The 26,820-nt window shown below is 37.0% G+C and overlaps 2 protein-coding genes across 9 annotated transcripts in view; one reads left to right on the forward strand and one right to left on the reverse strand.

Moving 5' to 3' along the window:
* The window catches only part of LOC115214512, a 30,444-nt gene extending 13,471 nt beyond the window's left edge, over nucleotides 1–16,973 (forward strand). For 2 of the 4 annotated variants that reach the window (XM_036505081.1, XM_036505083.1), the window contains one exon: nucleotides 7,018–7,329. In XM_036505081.1, coding sequence (XP_036360974.1) covers nucleotides 7,018–7,184 — 167 coding nt within the window. In that variant the 3' untranslated portion in view covers nucleotides 7,185–7,329. Of the gene's footprint in view, nucleotides 1–7,017; nucleotides 7,330–16,947 lie in introns of those variants that run through there. The other 2 variants (XM_036505082.1, XM_036505084.1) reach the window with 2 other exon arrangements.
* Nucleotides 15,739–26,820, reverse strand: part of LOC118764373 (palmitoyltransferase ZDHHC11-like) — a 40,360-nt gene continuing 29,278 nt past the window's right edge. For all 5 annotated transcript variants that reach the window (XM_036505089.1, XM_036505088.1, XM_036505085.1 and 2 more), the window contains 3 exons: nucleotides 19,236–19,357; nucleotides 18,528–18,653; nucleotides 15,739–15,882 (listed from right to left, as the gene is read on the reverse strand). In XM_036505089.1, the coding sequence (XP_036360982.1) occupies nucleotides 15,830–15,882; nucleotides 18,528–18,653; nucleotides 19,236–19,357 (301 nt within the window). In that variant the 3' untranslated portion in view covers nucleotides 15,739–15,829. The remainder of the gene's footprint in view (nucleotides 15,883–18,527; nucleotides 18,654–19,235; nucleotides 19,358–26,820) is intronic.

Below are 26,820 nucleotides of genomic sequence, written 5' to 3' on the forward strand. Positions count from 1 at the left end.
TCTACATTTCGAGCCTATGCTCTTCAACAGAAATCGGCATTGTTAAATTTTCCCCCCCTTTCCTCCCAAATTCTTCAACTGTGACTTTTTCCCCAACATTAACCCTAACTCTAACCCTAATCCTAAATCCCCTAACCCTAACTGTAACTACAGAAATATTTTGAAATTTTTGTCCGAATCATGTCTGTATTTTTCCGCTTATTTAGAAAAAAATACAAAATTCTTCAAAAAAAATTTTACAAAAATTTTTGGAAATTCTTTTCAGAATCATAATCTCCATATCTTTCCGCATATTTTGAAAAAAAAATTCTGAAAAAAAGTAATAAAAAAAAAAATTAAGGAAATGGGGGTAATTTTAATATGCCAATTTTTGTCAATTTTTTTACAGGTTCGTATTCCCCGAAGCCGAAAAGTGGGGTTTGTGTCTAAAAAAGAAAAAAATTTTAAGAGGTTATTTGGGAGGGGGCACGGAAGTCTTACTGTGACGAGTAACGGCGGGACGGGTGCGGGGAGAGAGAGAGCAGAGGAACGGTCCACGGAACGTGCTCTGGCAAAGGTGGTGTGGATAGTGGTGAGGGGATATCCACAAAAGATGAAGTGGCGAGCCATGAGTCGTGACTGAGTCACACGTGTGGTAAGAAGCTTGCTTCCCAACCATGTGGTATTTTTGTTTGGTCCACTGAGCTGCACCTTCTGCAAGTATCTTCGGACCTTTTCGGTTTGAACGGCAGTTTTTTTCTAGCGGTGTCATATGAAATTGTCACCCATAATTACGACCCTAGTATCGATCTACTGCATTTCAATCTGTTTTAGGGTTAGAGGTAGGGAGGAAGGGTATCTTTTTTTCTTCAGAAATGTAAATAAACCCAATCTGTTTCTTAAACGAGGGACATATTCATACGGCACAGAATGTTTTCACCTCAATAAACGTCATTGATTGGTTGAAATTGAAGAAAAAAAACAACAAACATCTTACAAACTATAGAATTTTCTCAATAAAGCCAAGAGAAAAAGATGTTTTATAAACACATTCTACCAGTATACGAGTATATGAAGTTTAAAATTTTTTAGTTACCTAGAAATTATGTAAAAAACTGCCGTTCAAACCGAAAAGATCCGTATCTTCCATTATAGTCCTGGGTAGACCAAAGACTTGAGTGGATTTAGTAGACAAAAACCAAAATCAAAACAAAAAGTCATGTGTGTGTACATAGCGATGTGATTTATGTCGAATTATCTCCCTTGTTATATATTCGCTACAAACTTGAGTAGCAACCGTTACTAAGTAAAACGGAACCTTAGAATTGATATTCTAATATTTAAAAATTTAATTGTTTATACTTAATTACAGAAAATTAATGCCCAGACTTATGAGTTATTCCACAATTAAGGTTCAACTGAAGTTAAAGGAACTGACATTATATCAAATTTGTGTAGGGAACTGATAACAAGAAGCAAATTGCAAGAAATTGCTAATAATTTTTATCAACCCATAAAAGCATCTGCATAAGTGGATTTCAATACTAATTAAAAAATTTATTTATATTTTATTATAACATTTGCTTTCTTCATTATGCAGAACAATTTATACGGAACTATCACTTTATTCTGGGTATTTGTTTCATATAAAGATTTGCTTTAAAAATATATTTTTATTTTCGAATGTCTAACGAAATGCCTCGCGGAAGACCATCAAACCCCAAACGATTTGCGCAGACATTGTTGATGACGAAAAAATTAGGCAAGAATCATGGACATTTTATGATCTCTTTCAACAAATTTCCACAAATGATATAGCAATTACATGGTTGGCGAAATATAAACTTATAAGCAATTCTGTTAGATGTTCCGTTTGTGGAAAGCCTTGTACAATTAACGTCATCAAGAGAAGTATTGATGGAATCTGATGGCGATGTCCCCAGCATAACTTCTCACGATCAATCCGCAAAGGATCCTTCTTTGAGAAAAGTCACCTCTCGCTGACAACATTCATATGGCTTATGTATATGTGGTCAAGGGATTACCAACATTCTGAAATGACCCATGAAACAAACGTCAATAAAAATTCAACAACTGATATGTTTCGCCTCATCCGAGAACTACTTGAACGATTTCTGGAAGACCATCCGACTGAATTAGGTGACGACCCACCAGAGATTGGTGGGTTCGATCTACAGACAGGTGAACCAAAAGTCGTTGAAATAGATGTCACTAAATTAGTTAAATCTAAGCGTAATGAGAAAAAACACGAGAAAGAATTTTGGATTTTTGGTGGAATTGAAGGCGGAACTGATAAATGTTTTCTGGTGCCTATTGAGCATCAAAATAAAGAAGCTTTCGAAGCTGCAATTATCCGATGGATATTACCAGGTATGGTTAATAAATAAAGTTTCTAGTCTTCTCTTATCGGTTCTCCTCCTCAGATTATTAAACCTCGACTATTTTCCCGTCTGACTTTTTACTTCCGCTTCGGCTTTTTGTTTAAATTCTGAATAAGTTTCCATGGTAACATTTTATCAATATTTGTGTTCCTTGTCTCAATTGAATTTCTGTCGTTTCAATAATGTGTTGTTCATCCTTTGTTTCTTCATAGATTTCTCAATACTTTGTTATTTAACGAAATTTTGCAGAGACTTATTTTCGATGGTGTAGGTGACGAATATGTTGATAGAATTTTTAAAAGAAATCTTTTATTCAGAAAGAAAAGAAATTATGTCATTTGAACGTTATTTCTATGAAATTTCATCAATATATATATATCCGTTTACCTGAAAGTTGTGAGGGAATAATCGGATCTTGTGAATTTTCGAAAAGTCTTCTCCCCACCCGTTCGTTTGCGCAAACTTTTGTTTTCATATTCGTCCTCTACACATTTTTTTTTACATCTATTGACTTTTTTTTTTGGTGACCGGGAGTTAAACCATATATCAACCAGAAATTCATGCTCGCATCTTTTCGGTTTGAACGGCAGTTTTTTCTAGCGGTGTCATATGAAATTGTCACCCATAATTATGACCCTAGTATCGATCTATTGCATTTCAATCTGTTTTAGGGGTGGGGGAAGGGTATTTTTTTTTCAGAAATGTAAATAAACCCAATCTGTTTCTTAAACGAGAGACATATTCATACGGCACAGAATGTTTTCACTTCAATAGACGTCATTGATTGGTTGAAATTGCAGAAATTGAAAAAAAAAAAAACAACAAACATCTTACAAACCATAGAATTTCTCAATAAAGCCAAGAGAAAAAGATGTTTTATAAACACATTCTACAAGTATAATAAGTTTTAAAGTGTTTAGTTACGTGGAAATTATTTTAAAAACTGCCGTTTGAACCAAAAAGATTCGCTTTCTCTTCCGAACTGACAGTTGACAAGACACGTGATCCCGGAAACAACCGAATTCGGATCTTTTCCTTTTGAACGGCACTTTGTAACATAATTTCTAGGTAACTAAAAAGTTTTAAACTTCGTATACTGGTAGAATGTGTTTATAAAACATCATTTTCTCTTGGCTTTATTGAGAAAACTCTATAGGTTGTAAGATATTTTGTCTTTAATTTCGAGCATTTCGGCAATTTTAACCAATCGCTGATGTCCATTTAAGTAAATAACATTCTGTGCATAATGAATATGTTCCTCCTTTAAGAAACAGATTGGGTTTATTTACATTTGTGAAGAAAAAAAAGATACTCTTCCCTAACCCCTAACCCTAACCCTAAATCTAAAATAGATTGAAATGCAATAGATCGATACTAGGGCCATAATTATGGGTGACATTTTCATTTGACACCGCTAGAAAAAAATCCCATTTTCCGTAGCGGTGTCGTATGAAATTGTCACCCATAATTATAACCCTAGTATCGATCTATTGCATTTCAATCTATTTTAGATTTAGGGTAAGAGTTAGGGTTGGGGAAAGGTACCTTTTTTTCTTCACAAATGTAAATAAGCCCAATCTGTTTCTTAAAGGAGGGACATATTCATTATGCACAGAATGTTATTTACCTAAATGGACGTCAGCGATTGGTTAAAATTGCCGAAATGCTCAAAATTAAAGACGAAATATGTTACAACATATAGAATTTTCTCAATAAAACCAAGAAAAAATGATGTTTTATAAACACATTCTACCGGTATATGAAGATTAAAACTTTTTAGTTACCTAGAAATTATGTTACAAAGTGCCGTTCAAAAGGAAAAGATCCCCGAATTCATTGTTTACATTACTTCGAGTCAAAACGAAAGATTGCCAAAATGTGAATTATCAAGAAAGTTATGAGAAAATAAATTCGAGCTTGGGATACTGTCATTGCCCTTCCCGACATACCTACACATATGCCCCCGAATCCGGATTCGTTTCTTCAATGCTTTCAGAGAAATGGATAGGGGTGGGACACAATGAGAATGCTGAGGTTTTGACTTAGAGAAAAAGGATCTTTTCGGTTTGACCGGCAGTTTTTCTAGCAGTGTCATATGAAATTGTCACCCATAATTATGACCCTAGTATCGATCTATTGCATTTCAATCTGTTTTAGAGTTAGGGTTAGGGGTGGGGGGAAGGGTGTTTTTTTTTCTTCACAAATGTAAATAAACCCAATCTGTTTCTTAAACTATATCAGCTAAGCAAATTACTTTCTGTCAATGCATTAAAAACATTATAACATGAACTGATCACTATTTCAGAAAATTATCCCTGGTCTGAGCAAATTTGGCCAGGGCAAAACGAGTGAACATCGATAAGGTCAATATGCTGCATTTATTCTTTTACTTGTTTCAGTCATTTTGACTGTGGCCATGCTGGAGCACTGCCCCAGCAAATCGACCCCAGGACTTATTCTTTGTAAGCCTAGTACTTATTCTATCGGTCGCTTTTGCTGAACTGCTAAGTGACGGGGATGTAAACACGAGTGATGTTGGGGGGACAAACATATACACACGCACATACACATATATACGACAGGCTTCTTTCAGTTTCTGTCTATCAAATCCACTCACAAGGCTTTGGTCGGCCCAAGGCTATAGTAGATAGCTACTTGCCCAAGATGCCACGCAGTGGGACTGAACCCAGAACCACGTGGTTATTAAGCAAGCTACTTACCACACAACCACTCCTACGCCATATGTTATTCTCCAGAATAACATATGAAAACAGACTTATACACATTAATATCCATCTCTAGACTTCAGAAAGATCAGAAATGCAACAAAAATTTAAAATATCTGGTTTGAATGAAAGAGAGGTTGAAGGAAAAATGACACACAAAATGAAATAATAAAAAAAACTCAACATAAAATATTGTTTATTGTTTCTTCACGATCTGCTGGAGTGGCTTTCTTCCTGATATATCTGATGCTCCATGATGCAGTTAAAGAAAAGAAATTATTGAAATTAGTCATTGCTCATTTTACCTCACTTTAGACATCATTTTGTTCAAACTGGAAAATTATCAGATTAGCGTGATCGTTGCCGGAGCAGCTAACTGGCTTCCGTGCCGGTGGCATGTAGAAGGTACCATTTGAGTGGGATCGTTACCAGCATTGCCTTACTAGCACCTGTGCTGTTGGCATGTGTAAAAAATTCAAGCGATGTCGTTGCCAGTACTGCCTGACTGGCCCCCATGCTGGTGGCATGTAAAAGCACCCACTACACTCTCGGAGTGGTTGGCGTTAGGAAGGGCATCCAGCTGTAGAAACTCTGCCAGATCAAGAGTGGAGCCTGGTGCAGCCATCTGGTTCGCCAGCCCACAGTCAAACCGTCCAACCCATGCTAGCATGGAAAGCGGACGTTAAACGATGATGATGATGAACATTAGTGTGGAAAATAATTGACTTGGAATCCAACAGAGAAAAGAATATAGATTGTTAAACACCAAAAACTATCCAGATATTTTATTAGCATCCTTAATTACAATTACAATTGTGTCAGATTTGAGGAAAAATTTCTAGAAAGAAAAGTCCTGTCACCTGGCTGTTTCAGACTCTTGCAACTTCAACAACAACAGCTATGGTGACCAATCTTTATTCCCACAGTCGATGCAACAGTACAAAACGATGATGCAATACTTACAATATAATAATTCCAAATAGATGAAAAAAAAAAAAAAAATAGAAATTACTCATTTTGCCCCATTCCCCTTTTATTTTGGTTGTCAATATTCTAATACTTTCCAGATAGTATAGATTGTGATTATATTGGAATTTAATGCAACAAAATAATTTTAAAATGATTGCAGTGCACACATGCATCACATAATTTTGAGTTTCATTTTGTATATACGTGATGTGTGTGCTCACCATTTTTATTGTTTTTTGCACATTAAATTCCGATATAATTATAATCCCCTATAGAATGCTTTGGTTGTGTTGCAATTGCTCAAGGTCGAACTTACCTACTTGTACTTGTGACGGCGTTCATCCAGGGCAGGTTGAGCCGGCTTCTTCTCTGGTTCTAACGGCATCACAAACCATGGCGGCCCACACTTGACAGTCCTGTGCGCGGTCACTGGAAATAGTGAGCCATTTGTGGTTCCATCTGTGCAGACCGACCACCCGCAGACCTGAGAGTTCGGAGAGGTCCTCCTTTATCGTCGTTGCCCAGGTCTTCAGCTGCCCACCCGTGCATTTGTGCCAGTTGGGAAGTGGAGGTGGGAGAAGGACATCGTGAAGCAGCTCACCCTCTGGACACTGGGCCGCGTGACCGAACCACCTTAAACGCCGTTGTAGAAGCACTGAAGGGAGGGGCCGGAGATTCAGGCGATGACAAAAACCAGCTGTAGGAACCCGATCAATGCGGCAGAGACAGTTATTGTCGAACACCTCCAGCCTTCGCTCATAGGCCATGTTTCACAACCATAGAGGAGGATAGTACGAATGACAGCCTGGTAGATTCATGACCAAGATTTGATTCTCTATCAGAATAGTTTTCAATTTTTGTACTTTCGGTAAATGTATGAATGTTGCAATCTCTCGTATCTCATAAATAATAAAGATTCATTGTAGTTCTTTTTCTTCTAGGTACCCATATTGTATCTGATATATGGGCTGAATATCTTCAAATTGACCAGATCCAACAAGGTATATATACTCATGAATATGTAGATTACAATGAGCCAGAAGATACAGAAATCCACATCAGAAATATAGACAGAATGTGGCAGAGAGTAAAAATACATTGTCAATGAAAGCGAAGGACATTTTTATTTCAGTCTTTATTAACAGAATTCATGTGGAGATCTCACTTTAAGAATAATGATAAATTTGCTGCCCTAATTTATTCTCTCAGACACTTGTATAAAGTTTAATAAAATTATTATATTTTTATTTGTACTTCACTGTTAAGCCTAACTCAATATCTTGGCTTTAGGTAGGAATGCTGTTGTGGTTTATATATGGAAACCCTTCAATTATAAGTATCATATGGTTGCCTTATTTTCACTTAAAATGAAATGTTCCTTTTAGGTTGTTCCTTGCTCTAACAACAGTGATGACCCCCAAAGTCCAATTATCTCTCCTACATTATCCTACTTTCATTTTTAATCATACTCTCATAAGATAAAGTCACAACTTTCAAAATGAGTTAACATGTAAGATTATTTATGTGTGAGCTCAGAGAATATATAAATGATATCAGAGATGATTTTTATTTCTTCAGAAATCTGAGAGAAAAGTATAACCCGATTCAGGAGTATCAGATGTTGAGTAAATGAGCTACTTCAATTTCCTGAGGGTTTATATACTAAACAAATTTTACTTCTGTTGTAGTTTTTGTAGTTTGGAAAACAAAAAGCTTAACGGAAGTATTTTCTTTTCTTCAAAGTTTAACTGAATTCTGTATCAGCAATCATGAGTTAAAAACATTTTGCCGTTGCATAGACTGTCAAAATCAACAAATATCTGGTAACATTAGCATTCCAAAGCATAAATTCCTTGAACTGATATACTCGCCATTCAAAATATTGTAGAGATTGCTGTTCAACCTAACCTGCACTGCTCTTCATCTCTATACATATAAATGGCAAAATGTCTGTGTCTGTGTGTGTGTGCATGTCCTTTATACAAATCTACAATTTTTCAGTTAGAGAGCTCGCACTTTGTATGGTCATTCAAAACCGTCCAAGGGTGGTCGTGCACGTGCACATCTTTACATGTCCCCAGTCACCCCACAAAGCCATTAAAAAATCAATAGATGTGACTTTTTTGTGAATTTTCTGTCCAAAACCCAATCAAAATGCCCGAAACTTGATACGCCAATTGGATGCCAGCTAGTTGTATGTGATTGGTTGGAGATTTGGACAGTACTCGCATGTATGTGTGCACGCACGCAGCTGTATATGCATGCACTAGCACTATGACCCAGCAACGCCTGGTCATAGTGCTAGTTATAAATATTCAAAATTATTGCTGCAAAATTATTCAGTCTCTTCATTTCAGGATGAGATTAGCATGTTTATGTTCAAGAACTAATTTCAAGAACAACTTCAATCTTTAAGTTATAAACATCTTGAATGAATAATAATTTAGAAAGCTGATGAACCTATATCTGTATATAACTGACTTCTTATATAATAGAGTGGAGGTGCAATGGCCCAGTGGTTAGGGCAGTGGACTCGTGGTTGTAGGATCGCGGTTTTGATTCCCAGACCAGGCATTGTGAGTGTTTATTGAGCGAAAACACCTAAAGCTCCACGAGGCTCCGGCAGGGGGTGGTGGTGAACCCTGCTGTACTCTTTCACCACAACTTTCTCTCACTCTTTCTTCCTGTTTCTGTTGTACCTGTATTTCAAAGGGCCAGCATTGTCACACTCTGAGTCACGCTGAATCTCCGAGAACTACGTTAAGGGTACACGTGACTGTGGAGTGCTCAGCCACTTGCACGTTAATAAATGAGCTGCGACGTCACTGGTGCCAAGCTGTATCGGCCTTTGCCTTTCCCTTGGACAACACTGGTGGCGCGGAGAGGGGAGGCCAGTATGCATGGGTGACTGCTGGTCTTCCATAAACAACCTTGCCCAGACTTGTGCCTCGGAGGGTAACTTTCAAGGTGCAATCCCATGGTCATTCATGACCGAAGGGGGTCACAATCACAAAATAATAGAGTAAAATGGGCATTTTTGATTTGAAAGACTCCAGTACTCACCTGCTACTTATTTTAACCAACTTGGAAAGATTGAAGGCAAAATTGACCATACACAGATTTGAACTCAGAAGATGACAGTCAACAGTGAAATATCTCAAGTGTGGCTGAGTGGCAAGAAGATTGCTTCCCAATCAGATGGTTCCAGGTTCACTTTCACTGCGTGACACCTTAGGCCAGTGTCTTCTACTATAGCCACAGGCCAATCAAAGCTTTCTGAATGGATTTGGTAGATGGAAGCTGAAAGAGGCCTGTTGTTTGTGTGTGTGTGTGTTTGTTTGTCCCCCTATCACTGCTTGACAACTGGAGCTAGTGTGTTTACATCCCTGTAACTTAGTGGTTCAGCATAAGAGACCAATGGAGTAAGTACTTGGCTTAAAAAATAAGTCAAGGGGTTGATTTGTTTGACTGCAAAAAATCCCTCCAGGTGGTGCTCCAGCATGGCCAGTCAAATAACTGTAACAAGTAAAAAGATAACAGAATAGTTGAAATTCTTAAGACCAGATTTTCCATTCTGTTCAACTTACTTATATGAAACCACATTTCAATGATAGTAACTTGCTGCCTTATTGGTTGTAACTACTAATACATAAATGATTATAATAACATACTGCAGCAAGGTATACTACATGAAAGGTTTGGTTATCACATGTGAGTCTTAAAAAATTGAATTTTAGATATTTATTATGATTATTCATTTGTTTTGCTATATATTGAAATGTGTGGAGGCGCAATGGCCCAGTGGTTAGAGCAGCAGACTCATGGTCGGAGGATCGCAGTTTTGATTCCCAGACTGGGCGTTGTGTGTGTTTATTGAGGGAAAACATCTAAAAGCTCCATGAGTCTCTGGCAGGGGGTGGTGGCGACCCTTGTTGTACTCTTTCGCCACAACTTTCTCTCAATCTCTCTTCCTGTTTCTTGAGTAACGCTGTGATGGCCTGGCATCTCATCCAGCTGGGGGGAACATATACGCCACAGAAACCAGGAAACTGGGCCCATGAGCCTGGCTAGGCTTGAAAAGGGCGATGTTTTTATATATTGAAATGTAAAACATGAACATTTCCAATGTTACATAATAAGTGAATTGACCAGATACATTTTGAAGTAATGCAACAACAGCCGATACTGTGTGCTCACAACTACAGGGCAGTATACAGATGCCCTTGGCCTTAAATCTAATAGCCATATCATGCCTTATCACCCATTGATCAACACATTCTAGATTGAATATATGTCTAGTGCATTGGTTATTTGTCACATGTTGAACAATAAATGGTTCAGAAGAACAATGCATTTATGTGAAACTCCATTTTAAACTGGCAGGAATTTTTCAAATGTTCCAACAGACCTATGTGAAGGATTGATTGAGCTGTATGCCACATGAAGATTTGAAATCTGCATGATCTTCCATGATAATCAGCCACATTGTGAAAATGTATATCATGATCTGTGAAGATCGCGGTATGATGATTCAAAAGAACTAGGTACTTGTAAAAAGCTTATGATGTGAAATTTGTAGTTATGGAAGTGATAGCATGTTGACTACAAAACATGGGCCACTATATGTTTCCCACAAACATCAATAATGGCAAACAATAAATGATTAGTATTTCTTTACTTCTGTCATTCTTAATTCACTTATATTGAAGCAATTCAACTACATGTGTAGTTGAATTGTCACTACATACATTATTTCTGAGACCCCCTTCGGTCACGACACAGACCATGGGATTGCACCTAGAATGTTACCCTCCCAGGCACAAGTCCGGGCATGGTTGTTTATGGAAGACCAGCAGTCGCCCATGCATACCGGCCTCCCCTCTCCATGCCACCAGTGTTATCCAAGGGAAAGGCAAAAGGGCTGATACAGCTTGGCACCTGTGATGTTGCAACTCATTTCTACAGCTGAGTGAACTGGAGCAACGTGAAATAAAGTGTCTTGCTCAAGAACACAACACGCAGCCCGGTCCGGGATTTGAGCTTACAACCTCATGATCGTAAGCTCGATGCTCTAACCACTGAGCCATGCGCCTTCACACATACATTATACTGTGACAGTTTATCGTAATTTATTAGATTTACACATTCTCCTTTACATGCTTATAGTTGCCCATCAAATCTAATGGTAACCATCTTTTCCTTCATTTGTGAATCCTTTGATTCCTTGATGTATAGTGTCTGCTGTTGATGGAACATTTGAATATTTGGTTGGATAGGTCAGAAGCAATACTGTATTTCTATCTTTTTGTGTAGATTTTGCCCATAGTGTTGAGTGCATTTCCCCACCATACCTAATTTCCTGTCAACACTAACAATACCAAAGTGAATAGCAAGCAGCAATGTCCTTAACTAATGACCAGTTAAAGTGTTCTTTAACTGGTTTTTGGTTTTCCAGCTGTAGAATCCTCTATGACCAGCTTCTGTAATGTAGCTGATTATGGAGGATTCTATAGAGGAAACATGAGTCAGACATGTGCAAGCTATCTCAGTTGATGTCTATATAGATTAGATCCAGTGCTGCTGCTGATTATTTGTTTGTTTGTTGAGCAAAGCAGTCTTCATCCCAGAGCTTGCACTGGGAGAAGTCCGAAACATGGTCCTTTTGCTATTCATAAGACCCGCAGAAGAGAAAGCAGGTCAACCCCCAACACCGAGAGCACCGATGGATGGATGAATGTGCATCCAGGCTCAGTGGTTGTGTAGGAAGTCGAGGATAAGAAACAGGAAGAAAGAGTGAGAGAAAGTTGGGGCGAAAGAGTACAACAGGGGTCGCCACCCCACCCCCCTGCCTGAGCCTCGTGGAGCTTTAGGTGTTTTCGCTCAATAAACACACACAACGCCTGGTCTGGGAATCGAAACCGCGATCCTCCGACTGCGAGTCTGCTGCCCTAACCACTGGGCCATTGCGCCTCCACTGCTGCTGCTGATGGCTTGGCAGGATTTCACTGCATAAACCTATTTTGCCTCACTAAAAGGCCTTTTGCACCTTAATGTTGTGACTCTACGTAATCCTTTCTATAGCTTTCATGTTACGCCTGTATGTAATCCATAATACTTATTGATAAAGAAGAGTAGCAACATAGAGATTCCTATGGATAAGGTCCTTGGTATTATTTATAAACATGAAGGTGGCGAGCTGGCAGAAATGTTAGTACACTGGGCGAAATGCGTAGCTGTATTTAGTCTGCCGTTACGATCTGAGTTCAAATTCCGATGAGGTTGACTTTGCCTTTCATCCTTTCGGTGTCGATAAATTAAGTACCAGTTACGCACTGGAGTCGATATAATCGACTTAATCCGTTTGTCTGTCCTTGTTCATCCCCTTGTGGGTACTAAAGAAATAGGTATTATTTATAAACATATCTGAACCTTCTAAAGACTGCAGGAGTTTGTGTAAAGCAATTTTGAAAATCTTAGTTCAGAATGCAGTTTCTGGAATTGATGATAACAAGTATCTGAATTGGGAAACTGTAGCTTGTTGTTTTACTGAGAAAATGGGGATCTTAGCTGAGAATTTAGCTTGCAGGTCTCCATAGTGTCATCTACCAGAGCACAGGCATCAGGATATTGCAGTTCAATCATTTGTTCATACCTGAGTTTTATATAGTGATCCAATAATAAGAATAAGAATAATAATGTTTAACCAAATTACATTCTTAATGAAAACTTCATTAGTGTTAATAATAGTACTTCTCACAAAAGACAATGGAGATGACTCTAGTATTCAAATCAATCAAATTTTGAATGAATCTGATCTTTGGTGAATACAGCAACAATTCTGGACACTTTCCAGTTTTATTACACCTACACAATGTAGCTTACCATATCTTAGACTGATTGAGAGAATATGTAAACTTCATGTTAAAAAAAAATCACGAATTAAGCAATTAAAATTAATGATTTCGAAAATTTTCCTCTGGCATCTTCTACTTGGAGAACATAGTTAAATGGAGCTACATTGCAGAGTGAATTTTTTCTAGCCCACCAGTTGTGTCCCTACAGATTCGTTAGTCACTGTCTTTTCTATATCAGCAGAGGTAAAATTTGTCTAAGCATGCCATTGATATTGGATCCTTGCTATTGATGATGTGCAAAGATACAGAAATCCAGATTTAGCAATTCATATTTTGCTACTGAATGTTTTTCCTCTGCAACTGAAGCACTTCTCTGCTTTTTAGCACTATATATTTATACAAAAAGCTTTCTGATCATGAAGTCTGTACTTTTATGGTTTTCTACAGTTTATACAAATTAAGTAAGATGGTGTGTGTGTGGGTGGGGAGCACAATGAGTATGATTTATTGTATTTTTTGAATTTGAGAAAAAATATTTTTACAAATGTTCACTACCTTACAAAAACTACATTAACTAAGCAAATGACCTCTATATGCATTGGAACTTTTATGTACCCCTGGTTGCATTTTCGCAAGCATTAATATATAACCAATTCCTAAGACTTCATTTTTTTTTATGGGCATATATGGGTTAAAAACACTATGAAATTTTCAGAACACTTCTTCAGAAAACTATTTCCATTCTCTTTGACAAAACTACTTCCATTCTCAAAGACAAATTTAGCTGGGGCAAAATGAACAAGACAAAATAAGAAAAATTTGTTGCTTCTATTCTCCAGAATTATATTAAAAAAAAAACAAAAAAACTCATACCCATAATATCCAACCCTAGACATCACAAACATTAGAAATGCAACAAAAATTTCAAATATCTAGGTCAAATGAAATTGGATCATGAAAAAATGGTACACGATATGATATTAAAGCAACTTGACTAAATTCAAAAACTCAGCATAACATATATTCTATATAAGTTCTTCATGATCTGATGGAGTGACTCCTCGATATATTTATGCACCATGCAGTTAAATACCATTTATTGAAATTAGTGATTTCTCATTTTGTCCCATTTTGTTGTTTTTTGAAAATTGGAAATTATCAAATTAGACATTAGTGTTGGAAAAAATTGACTTGGAATCCAGCAAAGAAAAGAATATAGATTGTTAAACATCAAAAATTATCCAGATATTTTATTAGCAACCTCAATTACAACTGGGTCAAAGTTGATGGAAAATTTTCTTGAAAAAAAAAAGTACCAGTCTCCTGACTATGTTTCAAACTCTCTCAAATTCAACAACAATAACTATGGTGACCGATTCTTATTCCCAATGATGATGCAGTACTTGTAATGTAATGGTTTCAAACAGGCAGGGAAAAATAATAAATCAGAAATTACTCATTTTGCCTAAGTTACCAATTTTGTCCCCTTCCCCTATATACAATACTATTCTGAACCAATACTGCTTCGATCGTTAATAACGAAGATATATATCTTGAAAAAATGCGAAATAATCAGCAACAATCTTCTGCTTCTCAGCACGAACTTCGTAAAATTTCTTCGGCACAGAATTCTAAGTGGAGAGTCGAAACATGAGTGGTCGTATTAATATTTCCGTTAACATAGAGCTATTTCGTCTTCTGCTTACAAATGATATCATTTCCTAAGAGAAATATTAGTTTCGAATTTTGGCACAAGGCCAGCAGTTTCGGTGGGAGGAGGTAAGTCGATTACATTGACCCCACCTTCCCATTGCTCAACTGATACTTATTTTATCGACCCCGAAAGGATGAAAGGCAAAGTTGACCTCGGCAGAATGTAAAGACGGACGAAATGCCACTAATCATTTCCCCTGGCGTACTAACGATTATTTAAATTAATAAAAAATAAAATAAATCTTTAACGTTATCTGACTTTTTGTCTACTTTTCATGCCAAATGTTTCATTTAACAGTTTAATAATTTAATTTATCCAGAAACCTTTTGAGAAATATATGTTTCCTTATTTTCTTGGGTTACATGTTTTACCGTAATAACGTGGTCACTTGCAAGCTCCCATCGAAGAGAACTGGTCTCTCAGTTATCACACTCACACACACAATCACACACGCATACACGATGGCTTCCTTCAGTTTCTGTCTATCGCTCAATGCTTTGTTCGGCTTGGTGCAATAGCAGAAGACGCTTGTCCAGGGTTGGATGCTGTGAGACCGAACCCAAAACAATGTGATTTGGAAGCAAACTTCTTATTTCTTTATTGTCCACAAGGGGCTAAACATAGAGGTGACAAACAAAGACAGACAAACGGATTAAGTTGATTACATCGATCCCAGTGCGTGACTGGTACTTAATTTATCGACCCCGAAAGGATGAAAGGCGAAGTCGATCTCGGCGAAATTTTAACTCGGAACGCAGCTGCAGACGAAATACTACAAAGCATTTCGCCCGGCGTGCTAACATTTCTCTGCCAGCTCATCGCCTTCTTACTACACTGATACACCTAGCTGAAGTCATAAGAACAAAACTTTGAAAAGGAAATTTTATTTAAGAACGAACAACTTCAGCGGAAAATTATGTACACAAACAAAAAAGAATTGTACTTCAACATAATGAATACAAGTTGTAAGGTTCTATATAAACAATGGGTCATATTATGCAAGATGAAAAAGGGGGACAGGGGATATATTGCAACTATAATATAATTACTATTCCTTTTTGTTGTTTTTTCTGGGGTTTTTTCTTTTTTTTTTCTAGTGAAACATCACTTTTCTGGGGTTTTTTTGTGACTTTTTTGTCTTGAAAATGATATTTAAGGAAAAATTTGGTTTCTTCATATGATTAATTAATCATAATCAGACATTTCAACTTTCTTCTTTCTCTTCTTCCTTTTGTAATCTAAAGATCATAGAAAGGAGAATAAGATTAATTTATTTAATGACATTTAAAGCTGTTAATTCTTTACAAAATACGCTGACTAAGGGGATTAGGCTCAGGTCTTGCATTCAATCACTAGGACAGCATAGTTGTCATCCACATTTTCATGCTTGCATGGGTCTGGTGGGATTTACTGGACCAGATTTTCTATGGTTAGATGCCTTCCTGTCACGAACCCTTAAAGTTTGATATTATTTCCCTGACCTGACATATTTTTGACATATATTGGAAATGAATGACTGTATGACAGTGACACTCATTTACAACTATCAGACAGTGTCAAGACAAGGAGATACAAACACACACACACTCATTAGTACATATATACAAGCATATAGACAAGCATACATACATACATACATACATACATACATACATACATACATACATACATACACACATACATACATATGTGTATATACACATATGCTCACACACACACATTATTTAAAACCGATTGATTTGGCTCCATGCAACTCAAAGTTTTGCAGATCTCTAAAAGAAACCCATCTCTTTCAGCCTGAGATTACCAATAACCAAAGACCGAAAGAGGTGGGTTTGTATTAGAGGCTTGTAGGGAGCCAAATCAAACTGTTTTAAATAGTACATGTAATCCCTACTAAATGTATTGAGTGCCTTTTTCTTTCATTTGTCAATCAGAAATCTTATAAGCTGACAAGGTGAGATGAGTTTAACCCTAGGCACGGTGAGAGTCACTGATGAGTGTTAAGATATATTATGCATCAAAATGCGAAATCATTGACGATCTGGCTATATTTGCGACCATGAGGGGCTAGTCTCCTTTGTAGGTTAATTAAGATTGTGTTCTTGTTGGCTATTGAGTTGTTTTGACTCTTATTTCTAGCAATACTGGTACTGATTAGTGCCCTTGTTCACTTTAGTGATGTATGCATTTCTGCCTTTAGGTTATAAAAATGCAAATTAACCACCCATATTATATCTATATATATCTATATTCTGTTATTGTTTTATATATATATTCTTTTATTCTTTTACTCGTTTCAGTCATTTGACTGCGGCTATGCTGGAGCACTGCCTTTAAGACTTTTAGTTGAAGAAATTGTTCCCAGGACTAATTCTTTGTAAGGTTAGTACTTATTCTATCAGTCTCTTGCTGAACTGCTAAGTTATGGGGATGTAAACACACCAGCACCAGTTGTCAAGCTATGGTAAGGGGATAAACACAGATGCTAAGACACACACACACAAACACACACATATATACGGTGGGCTTCTGTTCAGTTTCTATCTATCAAATCAACTCACAAGGCTTTGGTTAGCCTGAGGCTATAGTAGAAGACACTTGCCCAAGGTGCCATGCAGTGGGACTGAACCCGGAATCATGTGGCTGGTAAGCAAGCTTCTTATCATACACACACACACACACACACACATATGATGGGCTTTTTCTAGTTTTCCTCTACCAAATCCATTCACAGTGCTTTGGTTAATCCAGGACCAAAGTTGAAGACACTTGCCCAATGTACAATGTGCCTAAGCAGTGTGCCTAAACCAGATACCATGTAGCTGGGAAGCAAGCTACTAAAACAACACAGCTAAGCCTGCACCTATAGCATCCACAGCATAAAGTGTCTTGCTATACTTTTTTGCCACCAAGATGTAAATGGATACCACAAATCATGTACACTTGACAACAGGATCAATGTGATTGATATCAATATTGCTAGCTTATCATTTAGAATGCTGTGGGATAACTGGGGAGCTGACCGGAAGAGGAAGGGGCAGGAGTGATGCATGCGCAGGCAGGGCAGCATTGGGCCTTTTTTCGATTGAGGTAGCTGAGTAAGTCGGACGTGTGAGCCCGTTGTTAAGGTAGGAGAAAAGCAGCTGCTATTTCTAGTGTTCGGGTCGGGCTGTGCGGAAGGGTGCATTACCACCTCAGAGGTCTCCATCGATGAAGAGAAGGTAGGTGTCCTTATTTCAAATCTCCTGCATATACCACAAATGCTAAAATACTTTTGATCATAAAATAACCAAGGGTTTATTTGAGTTGAACATGATTTGGACTCTCCATAGTCACAGAAGAGGGATCACAGTACGAGTGTTGTCATCACAGTACGAGTGTTGTCATCACAGTACGAGTGTTGTCATCACAGTACGAGTGTTGTCATCACAGTACGAGTGTTGTCATCACAGTACAAGTGTTGTCATCACAGTACGAGTGTTGTCATCTCAATTCTTGTCAGAAATTTTCTGTAACTAGTGACTAAAGAAACACAAGTTTAAGAAGAATGTTGTGTGTGTTTGTTTACAGTGAGTAGAGCTTACAATGCACTATGTTGTGTGACTTACTATATTTTCCAGCATACAAGTCAAACTTTGAGACAAAAATTTACAGTAAAAAATATAGGTCAACTCCATCACCAAAATGACTTAAGAGGACCAAAAATTCCATGAAAAATGCAACAGGATTTGGAAAAATAGTGTCAATGTTTGAATATTTGCACTACGTGTTTACACTATACGCTACATCAATTTGTATGCTGGAAAATACAGAACAAAAGTAGCTTCTGTAGAAAATATTTTTATTTGATATTTTTCTGAAAGAAAAAAAAACAACTTACCCAAATATTTGCGGTATGAAATCATTAATACCATTTCAGCAGAAAAAATGAGATTTAAAATGATTGCCAAAATTATTGTAAATAGCCAGTAGGCTGAAGGAACCACCAAGCCAAAAACTCGCAAGTCTAAAAGGGAGAAATAATAAAACAAAGTAAAGACCTTTAAAAATTGTTAAGGGAACATTTCATTTTTACTGAGATTTATTTCTCATTGTTAGAATTGCCAGGTAAGAATTTCTTTTATTTTCAAATTTTAATGCTATTTTCATTTAGCCTCAGAAAAGTTCTGATCAAGCGGACCTATGATCAAAGCTGTGCTAGGCATGGCCATCTAATATTGTCATCTCAATGTATCTAGGACTACATTATCCAGTGTGTTATTTATCGATTTATTTTTCTAGAAAACATACATTATATTTAGTGGGAGACTTAGCTGCTATTGTTCCCAACATGTCAAATAACTACACAGAGACTTCCAAGTTGGCTTAAATGTCACCACCACCACCACCACAGATCATGTCATATGATAAATATAGCAAATATAATTATTCAAATGTGGCAGATAATTCATAGTATGGTGATATTGCAGTAGTGAAACATCCATTGACTTATCAAACAGTATAAATAGGGAAATAAAATAGAATTATATGTAGAAGGAATAACATGATATTAGATACAGTACAACAATTAAAAAAAGGTTCTACTCACTGTTATGATCTTGAATCATGTGAGCGAATTTGTTATTAAAGAAAGCTATTACTTCCAATAAACCAAAAGTAAATGCAGATGACGAAGATATAAGGGTTGAATACAAGAATACCTGGAAAGAGCTAAAATGATAAGAAAAATACTAGAATAATTTTTGAAACTATTTCATGTAAATAATTTGATCTACTAGAAAATAGATACCACTTTAAATAATTGAGTATGCAGTTGTATGTATGGCTGTCTAGTGAAGAATTCCACTTTGTTACCCTGTGAATTTGGGCTCAATTACATTGCAGGGAAATTTGTGGAAGAAGCTTCCTACTATGACATTGGGTTGTCTAGTACCCAATGAGGGAATAATTTGTCATACATAGAGCACAGGAGTAGCTGTATGGTAAGAAGAAACTTACTAGTGTCTTTTACTATAGCCTTGGGCCAACCAAAGCCTTGTGAGCGCATTTGGTAGATGGAAACTGAAAGAAGCCCGTCGTATATATATACATATACATATATATATATATATATTATATATATATATATATAATATATATATATATATATACACATATATATATATATACACACACACACACATATATATATATATATATATATATATATATATATATATTTATTATATATATATATATATATACATATATATATATATATTTTTTCTTTTCTAGTTTCAGCTCAGAGCTGCGGCCATGCTGATGCACCGCTGTTTTGTGCTACACTGTTATTGCGAAGAACCTCGTCTAATATGTGGCACTTGGTGAAGAATGGAGTTTGATATAGCTACTCTCATTTGCACCTCATGCCGTGAGGTAGGTTCATCTGGGACTCTCGACAGGAAGATGTCCAGCTTTGATTTAAAAACCGCTACATCTACTTTGTGCAAGTTCCTCAGACTCTTTGGGAGAATATTAAAAAGCTGTGGGCCCTTGAAACCCAGGCTGTTGCGGAAGCTGGTCCTGAAGCGTGATGGCATTGCTGGGATCTTTGGCACTATGCAGTGTCGTCCCGTTCTAGCATTGGTGTAGCTTTCAATGCCAAAATTTGGCACAATTCCTTCCAGGATCTTCCAGACATATACTACTGCATACCTCTCCTGTCTTCTCTCCAGGGAGTAGAGTCTTAGCTGTTTCAACCTTTCCCAGTAGCTGAGCTGTTGCAAAGAGACAATCTTCTTTGTGAATCTTCTCTGGATTGCTTCAAGGTCCGCTGTTAATTTTACACTGGTGGGTGACCATAGCTGTTAGCAGTAATCCAGGCGGCTGAGGATGAATGTCCGCCAGAGGACCATCATGGTTTCCTTATCTCTGGTTCTGAATGTTCTTAGGATCCACCCAGCCAGTCATCTGCACTTTGTCGCCATCCTGGTAATGTGCACTTGGAAAGAGGTATCATCACTCATGTCGATACCCAGGTCACTCACAGACTTAGGCTCTGGGATTGAAATTCCCTGTGGACCAGTGTATCCTGTAAGTTTAATATTCAGTTTTGGATGCTGGTAGCGCAGGGCCTGGAATTTTTCAGCATTAAACTGCATATTATTATCCTCAGCCCATCTGTAGATTGAGTCCAACTCCTGCTGCAGGTGTGCAACATCGCTGGGGTTCTGAATTTTCTGCGAGACTTTCGTATTGTCTGCATAGCGGGCCAGAGTGGCTATTCGGGCATTTGAGGGCATATCTGAGAGGGCCACTATAAAAAGCAGTGGTCCCAAGACAGTGCCCTGTAGAACACAGCTCACTATTTGTGTGTTCATAGAGGTGGCTCCATTAACCACTACTGCCTGACTCCTATTTTTCAGGAAGTCATGTAACCACACTCCAAGTTTTCCAGCTATGCCGAGGTCACTCAGTTTGTGGCATATCATACCATGATCCTCCTTGTCAAAAGCTTTTGCAAAATCAAGGTAGATTACGTCCACATTTGATTTGTTGAGTAACTGCCTCAACACCCAGTCATAATGTTGTAAGAGCTGGGTCAGGCAGCTCCTACCTGGTCGAAAACCATGCTGGGTATCATATATATATATATATATATATATATATATATATATATACGCGAGAAAGAAGCAACAAGAATGGATAGGTTTTTAGTACAATCGTTTCATACAAGGACAGGCTTTATTAAATGTTGCAAAAATTACAGCATATAAACGTGTCCCGTACTCATCAGCTAAAATACATGTGAGTTCTCTAGACATCCTAGTGGTTGAGGCTATACTCATGAAGTAATGTAGATAATTAAGTAACATAAACAGATTTCCAAAGTTCATTAAAGTTCTTTAAAGATGATGTACAGTCTTATCACAGAATTTTAAAAAAGTTTTAATAGCATCACAGAGAAGGTGACCTAATCCATAGTGCACATATGAATTTCCAGAGATATGAGGAGGGATTACATACTCACAGACGACAAATTTATCCATTGTTAATCACAACGAGGTGGGTCTCAATTCCTGCTTATTAGCATTACAGAGAGGGTGAATTAATCCTTTGTATAGATGCACAATTTCCAATGGTGTAGATGTAAATTTCCAGAGAAATGAAGAGGATTTCATATTCACAGGCGATAAATTTATCAATGGTTGAACACAATGAGGTAGGTATCAATTCTTGTTATATGATTAGGTATTTGCCACATTAATCACATTACTGCTATTTACAAGAGGCTGTAGCTATTTAACTTTTAAAGGCTGAAGGGCTTTCTAGAGAAGCAAAGAACAGAAAAGGGAAGGGAAGAGAAGAAAAGAGAGAAAATAAAGGAGGAGGGAGCAAAAAGGGGGGGAGGGGGGAAAAGAGAAGAGAAAAGGAAAAGAGAGAATAAGAAGAAGAAAAAGAAAAAGAGAAAAGAGAAAAGAGAAAGAAATAGGAAAGAAGGGAAAAAAAAGAAAAGAAAAAAAGAAGGTTCTAGTTATACAGAAGAATTAGTAGACGGCAAGTCTGGTTTTAATTTACAGGCATCTAGGAACTAGAGGAGAATATTATTCTTTGACCAGTAAAACAGCTAATTTATTGCTGTTGAAATCAGCTATGAATTTAAAGAGAATCTAAAGAGATAACACGGTCAGGGGTTTAGGGGTCAGAGGCTAAAATCAAAAGAAAATACATTAGGAAAATCTAAGTATAATCTTATCAAAAAGTCATTAAAATTTATTTATTTCATTTATTCATTTTATTGACTTAAGGAGTTGCCGTTATTATTCATACATTGACGGACTACAGGTCAAATCTTAGAAGATCATTTACAAGGTGTTAGGGAATTGTCTATCATAATGAAGATAATCATATTATCACGAGGGAGGAGTAGCCTTATTTATTTAATTTTGAAATAGAATTATGGGGCTTTAGTAACTCATTTTATTTTATTAAAGTTATGCTACTTAAATTAGATTAAGTTAAGAATTAAAATTAAAAATTACAATTAAGATTTAAAATTAAGATTTAAAATTATGAGTTTGAAATTAAATAAAGCCTCAATTAAGCAGCGTATAAGTACTATTCATTCCCTGTCCTCAAAAAACTGATGCAGATATAAGGAAAAAGATAACTGTAGTGTGAGAACTCTTAGTTATCTACTTAAAGCAGTGCTATACTAGTAAAAATCAAGTTATATCTATCTATCTATCTAGTTACGAATATTCTAATCATTTAAAATATTTTAAGTCTTCAATTTAGCGTGGACACAAACTTGACCTAGTTCGATATGGTTATTCAATAAGTTTCTATGTTTTCTATGCTTTAGAATTTCATACGTCTCCATGGAGCATAGTTGGCAACCAACCCTACTATTTTTATACGGAATTGCTCTCCTAACTATTTCCCAATTAAGGTTATAATTATTATTATTATTTTTGAGTTCCCAGATTTTTTTTGAAAGTGTGGTTGGTACCAGCTTTATGACGTAATTTAAAAGACGAGATGTGATTTCTAACTCTGGCTAGAAAATTAATTGTACATCCAATGTAAAAATATTTGTTATTCTCCGTGGATATGGTACATTTATAGATTACATTATTTTCCCCGCATAGACCAGGTGCCGGGCATTTTGATTTTATTCTACACTTACACACAGGAGGAACAACTTCAGGTTTTGGATTATTCTTGGGTAGATGTCTTAGGTTCCTATTATTTTGATTATCATGAGTATAATTGTCCTTATTGTTATTAATATTTCTATAGTTGGTGCTGATATCTAAAGTATTGCTATTATTATTGATCCTTCTGTTTCATCATTTAGGTCTAAAGTCCTACCATGATTTCTTATATTATTGGTAATGTTACTATTATTGTTAGTCTTTTTATCCGACTGCATATTGTTGTTATAGATGTCACTGATATTTTCATTCTCCTTATTTTCTCCATTAGCCTTATTTTTATTATTTCTATTATTAACATATTACTTCTATTAATATCGGCATTGTTATTATTAATATTAATGTTAATGTTATTAGTCCTTCTGTGGTTACTAATTTCACCTATGTTTTGATAGTTACTATTGCTGTTTTTATTGTTGGTAGTATTATTATAATTGCTATTGGTATTCATGCTGATATTATTATTTTTATTTCTATCTTTCCTGGCTAGTTTTAATGTTGTTATTATTAATCTTAGCTATTAAAGTGGACATATTTGGGAGGGTTGAATAAGAAATCCTAACTGTTTTCCTAGAAATAATTCTATGATATCAATGAGAGATAGGGAAATTTTTTTCCAGAATTACTTTGAATTTGTTCTGTATATCCGATTGTATCGCACAGTTGAAAGGAATATTCAGCCATAATATATCTTTTTTATTACCCTCTCTGTAATGCTAAGAAGCAGGAATTGAGACCCACCTCGTTGTGATTAACAATGGATAAATTTGTCGTCTGTGAGTATGTAATCCCTCCTCATATCTCTGGAAATTCATATGTGCACTATGGATTAGGTCACCTTCTCTGTGATGCTATTAAAACTTTTTTAAAATTCTGTGATAAGACTGTACATCATCTTTAAAGAACTTTAATGAACTTTGGAAATCTGTTTATGTTACTTAATTATCTACATTACTTCATGAGTATAGCCTCAACCACTAGGATGTCTAGAGAACTCACATGTATTTTAGCTGATGAGTACGGGACACGTTTATATGCTGTAATTTTTGCAACATTTAATAAAGCCTGTCCTTGTATGAAACGATTGTACTAAAAACCTATCCATTCTTGTTGCTTCTTTCTCGCTTATAATCACCCCACATTACTGTATTGTTAAAACAGTATAGTTTTTTTTGGTGCATCTAAGTTAGGTACCATATTCAAGTAAATTCATTTAAATTAACTTGAATCTTTATTGCTTTTTGTATATATATATATATATATATATATACATATATTATATATATACATAATATATATATATATATATACATATATATATATATATATACATACATATATATATATATGCATACATATATATACATAATATATATATATACATACATATATATATATACATACATACATACATATATACATACATATATATATATACATACATACATAATCATATATATATATATATATATATTATATATATATATATATATATATATATTATATTATTATAATCCAAACGGGAAACAAAAAAAAACAACAACAATGGAACAAATACAGTATTATTATTAATAGGCGCTCAGGAAATGGAAGCAGGGAGGTATGACGGTTTCGAGCGGAGCTCTTCGTCGGAAACATAAAGAAGGAAGAGAGAGGAAAGAAAGATCCCAGAGCGGGCAACAGGGATAGGGATAGAGAAAAAAAAACGACTGGTGTTTACGAGTTGCACATGGTGAAAGGCGGATGTTTACGATAACAAGAGCAAAGTAGGTTTTTAAAGGCAAAAGAGTGGAGACAAGGTTGGTAACGCAACAGATGTGTGTGTATGTGTGAGTGTGTGCGTGTGCGTGTGTGTATGTGTGTGTGTGTGAGGCGAGGAAAAAAACAAAAAATATATGTATGTGTAGTGTGTGCGTCTGTGTGTAGGCGTGTGAGGTAGGGTGGTAGGGCGAGACACTGGTCAGTATAGCAGACAAAGGTCAGTAGTAAGAAAAAAGAAAAAGAAGGAAGGAGGAAGGGAGGGAGGGGAAGGGGGTGGGGGCGTATGTAGCATGCCAGGTGTGTTGAGTAGTAGTGTGTGTGTGTGTCCAGTGTCGTGGTAGTATTAATGGCGAGTAGATTGAATGTGTGTAAGAGTAATGTATATATTAAGCAATGATGTGTGTATATGTGTGTGCGCGTGTGTGTAACGAAAAGGGGGGGGTTAAGGAAAAAGGACTCCAGCTGAGGGGAAGATGGAAGAGTGGTCCCGCGGAGACAGGCGTGGGAAAACCCAACGACAAGCGATGGTCCCAGGGACGGGCGGGAGGTCTCGTCGGGTCCAAGAGCGAGGTGCATGCGGCGCGTATGCGTGCGCGAACCGGCGCAAGCGCGTGTGTGCGCGCGCCTGCGAGTATGCGCGTAAGTATGTATGTGTGTGGATGTGTGTGAGTGTGTCTGTGTGTGTATGTGTCGGGTGGCAGTGTGTCCGATGAATGTATGTGAGTAGTGTGTGTTATATGTGGTGCATAGATGTATGTCCGTGTGTGTGTGTGTGTATGAGTGTGTATGTATGTACGTGTGGGTGTGGGGAAGTGTGTGTATGTGCATGTGTGTGCGCGTACATACAGGTGTGTGGAGTGAGTGTGTGTGTGTGTTGTATGTGTGAGTGTGTATGTATGTGTGTGTAGGATGCATGTATGTGTATGGGTTGTATGTATGCGTGGTGTATGTATGTAGTGTACGTGTGTACGTGTGTGTGTGTGTATGCGTGTAGGTGTGCGCGTGTGCATGCATGCATGCATGTGCGTAGTGTGTGTGTGTGCATGTGTGTGGGGGTATAATGTATGTGCGTATATGTGTGTGTATGTGCGTACATGTGTGTGTGTGTATGCTGTGTGTGTATGTAGGTGTGTAGGCGTGTGTGTATAGGTGTATGTATGTAAGTATGTATGGGTGTGTCCGTGTATGTGTGTGTATGTAGGTGTGGGGGGTGTGTATATGTGTGTGTATGTAGGGTGTGGGGCGTGTGTATATAGGTGTATGTGTGTATGTCTGGGTGTGTCCGTGCATGTTGTGTGTGTTGTGTGTGTATGCATGTGTATGTAGGTGTGTGTGTACGTGTGTAATGTATGTGTGTATGCGTGTGTATGCGTGCGTGTGTGTATGTAGGTGCGTGTGTATGTGGTGTGGAGTGTAGGTGTGTGTGTGCGTGTGCGTGTTTATGTTGGGTGGTGCGTATGTGAGTGTGAGTGTATGGGTGTTTGTCATGCATGTGTGTGCGCGTGCAGGTGAGTGTGTGTGTATGTGTGTGTGTATGTTTGTGTGAGTGTGTATGTGTGTATGTGTGTGTGTATGTATGTGCGTATAGGAGTATGTAGGTATGTGTGGGTGTATGTATGGGTGTATGGGTGTATGTATGTATGTGTGTGTGTGCATGTGTATAATAGTATGTGTGTGTGTGCGTATGGTGTGTATGTGTATGTGTGTGTGTTTATG

The sequence above is a fragment of the Octopus sinensis genome, linkage group LG7 (genome assembly GCF_006345805.1).
Source record: "Octopus sinensis linkage group LG7, ASM634580v1, whole genome shotgun sequence".
NCBI lineage: Eukaryota > Metazoa > Mollusca > Cephalopoda > Octopoda > Octopodidae > Octopus > Octopus sinensis.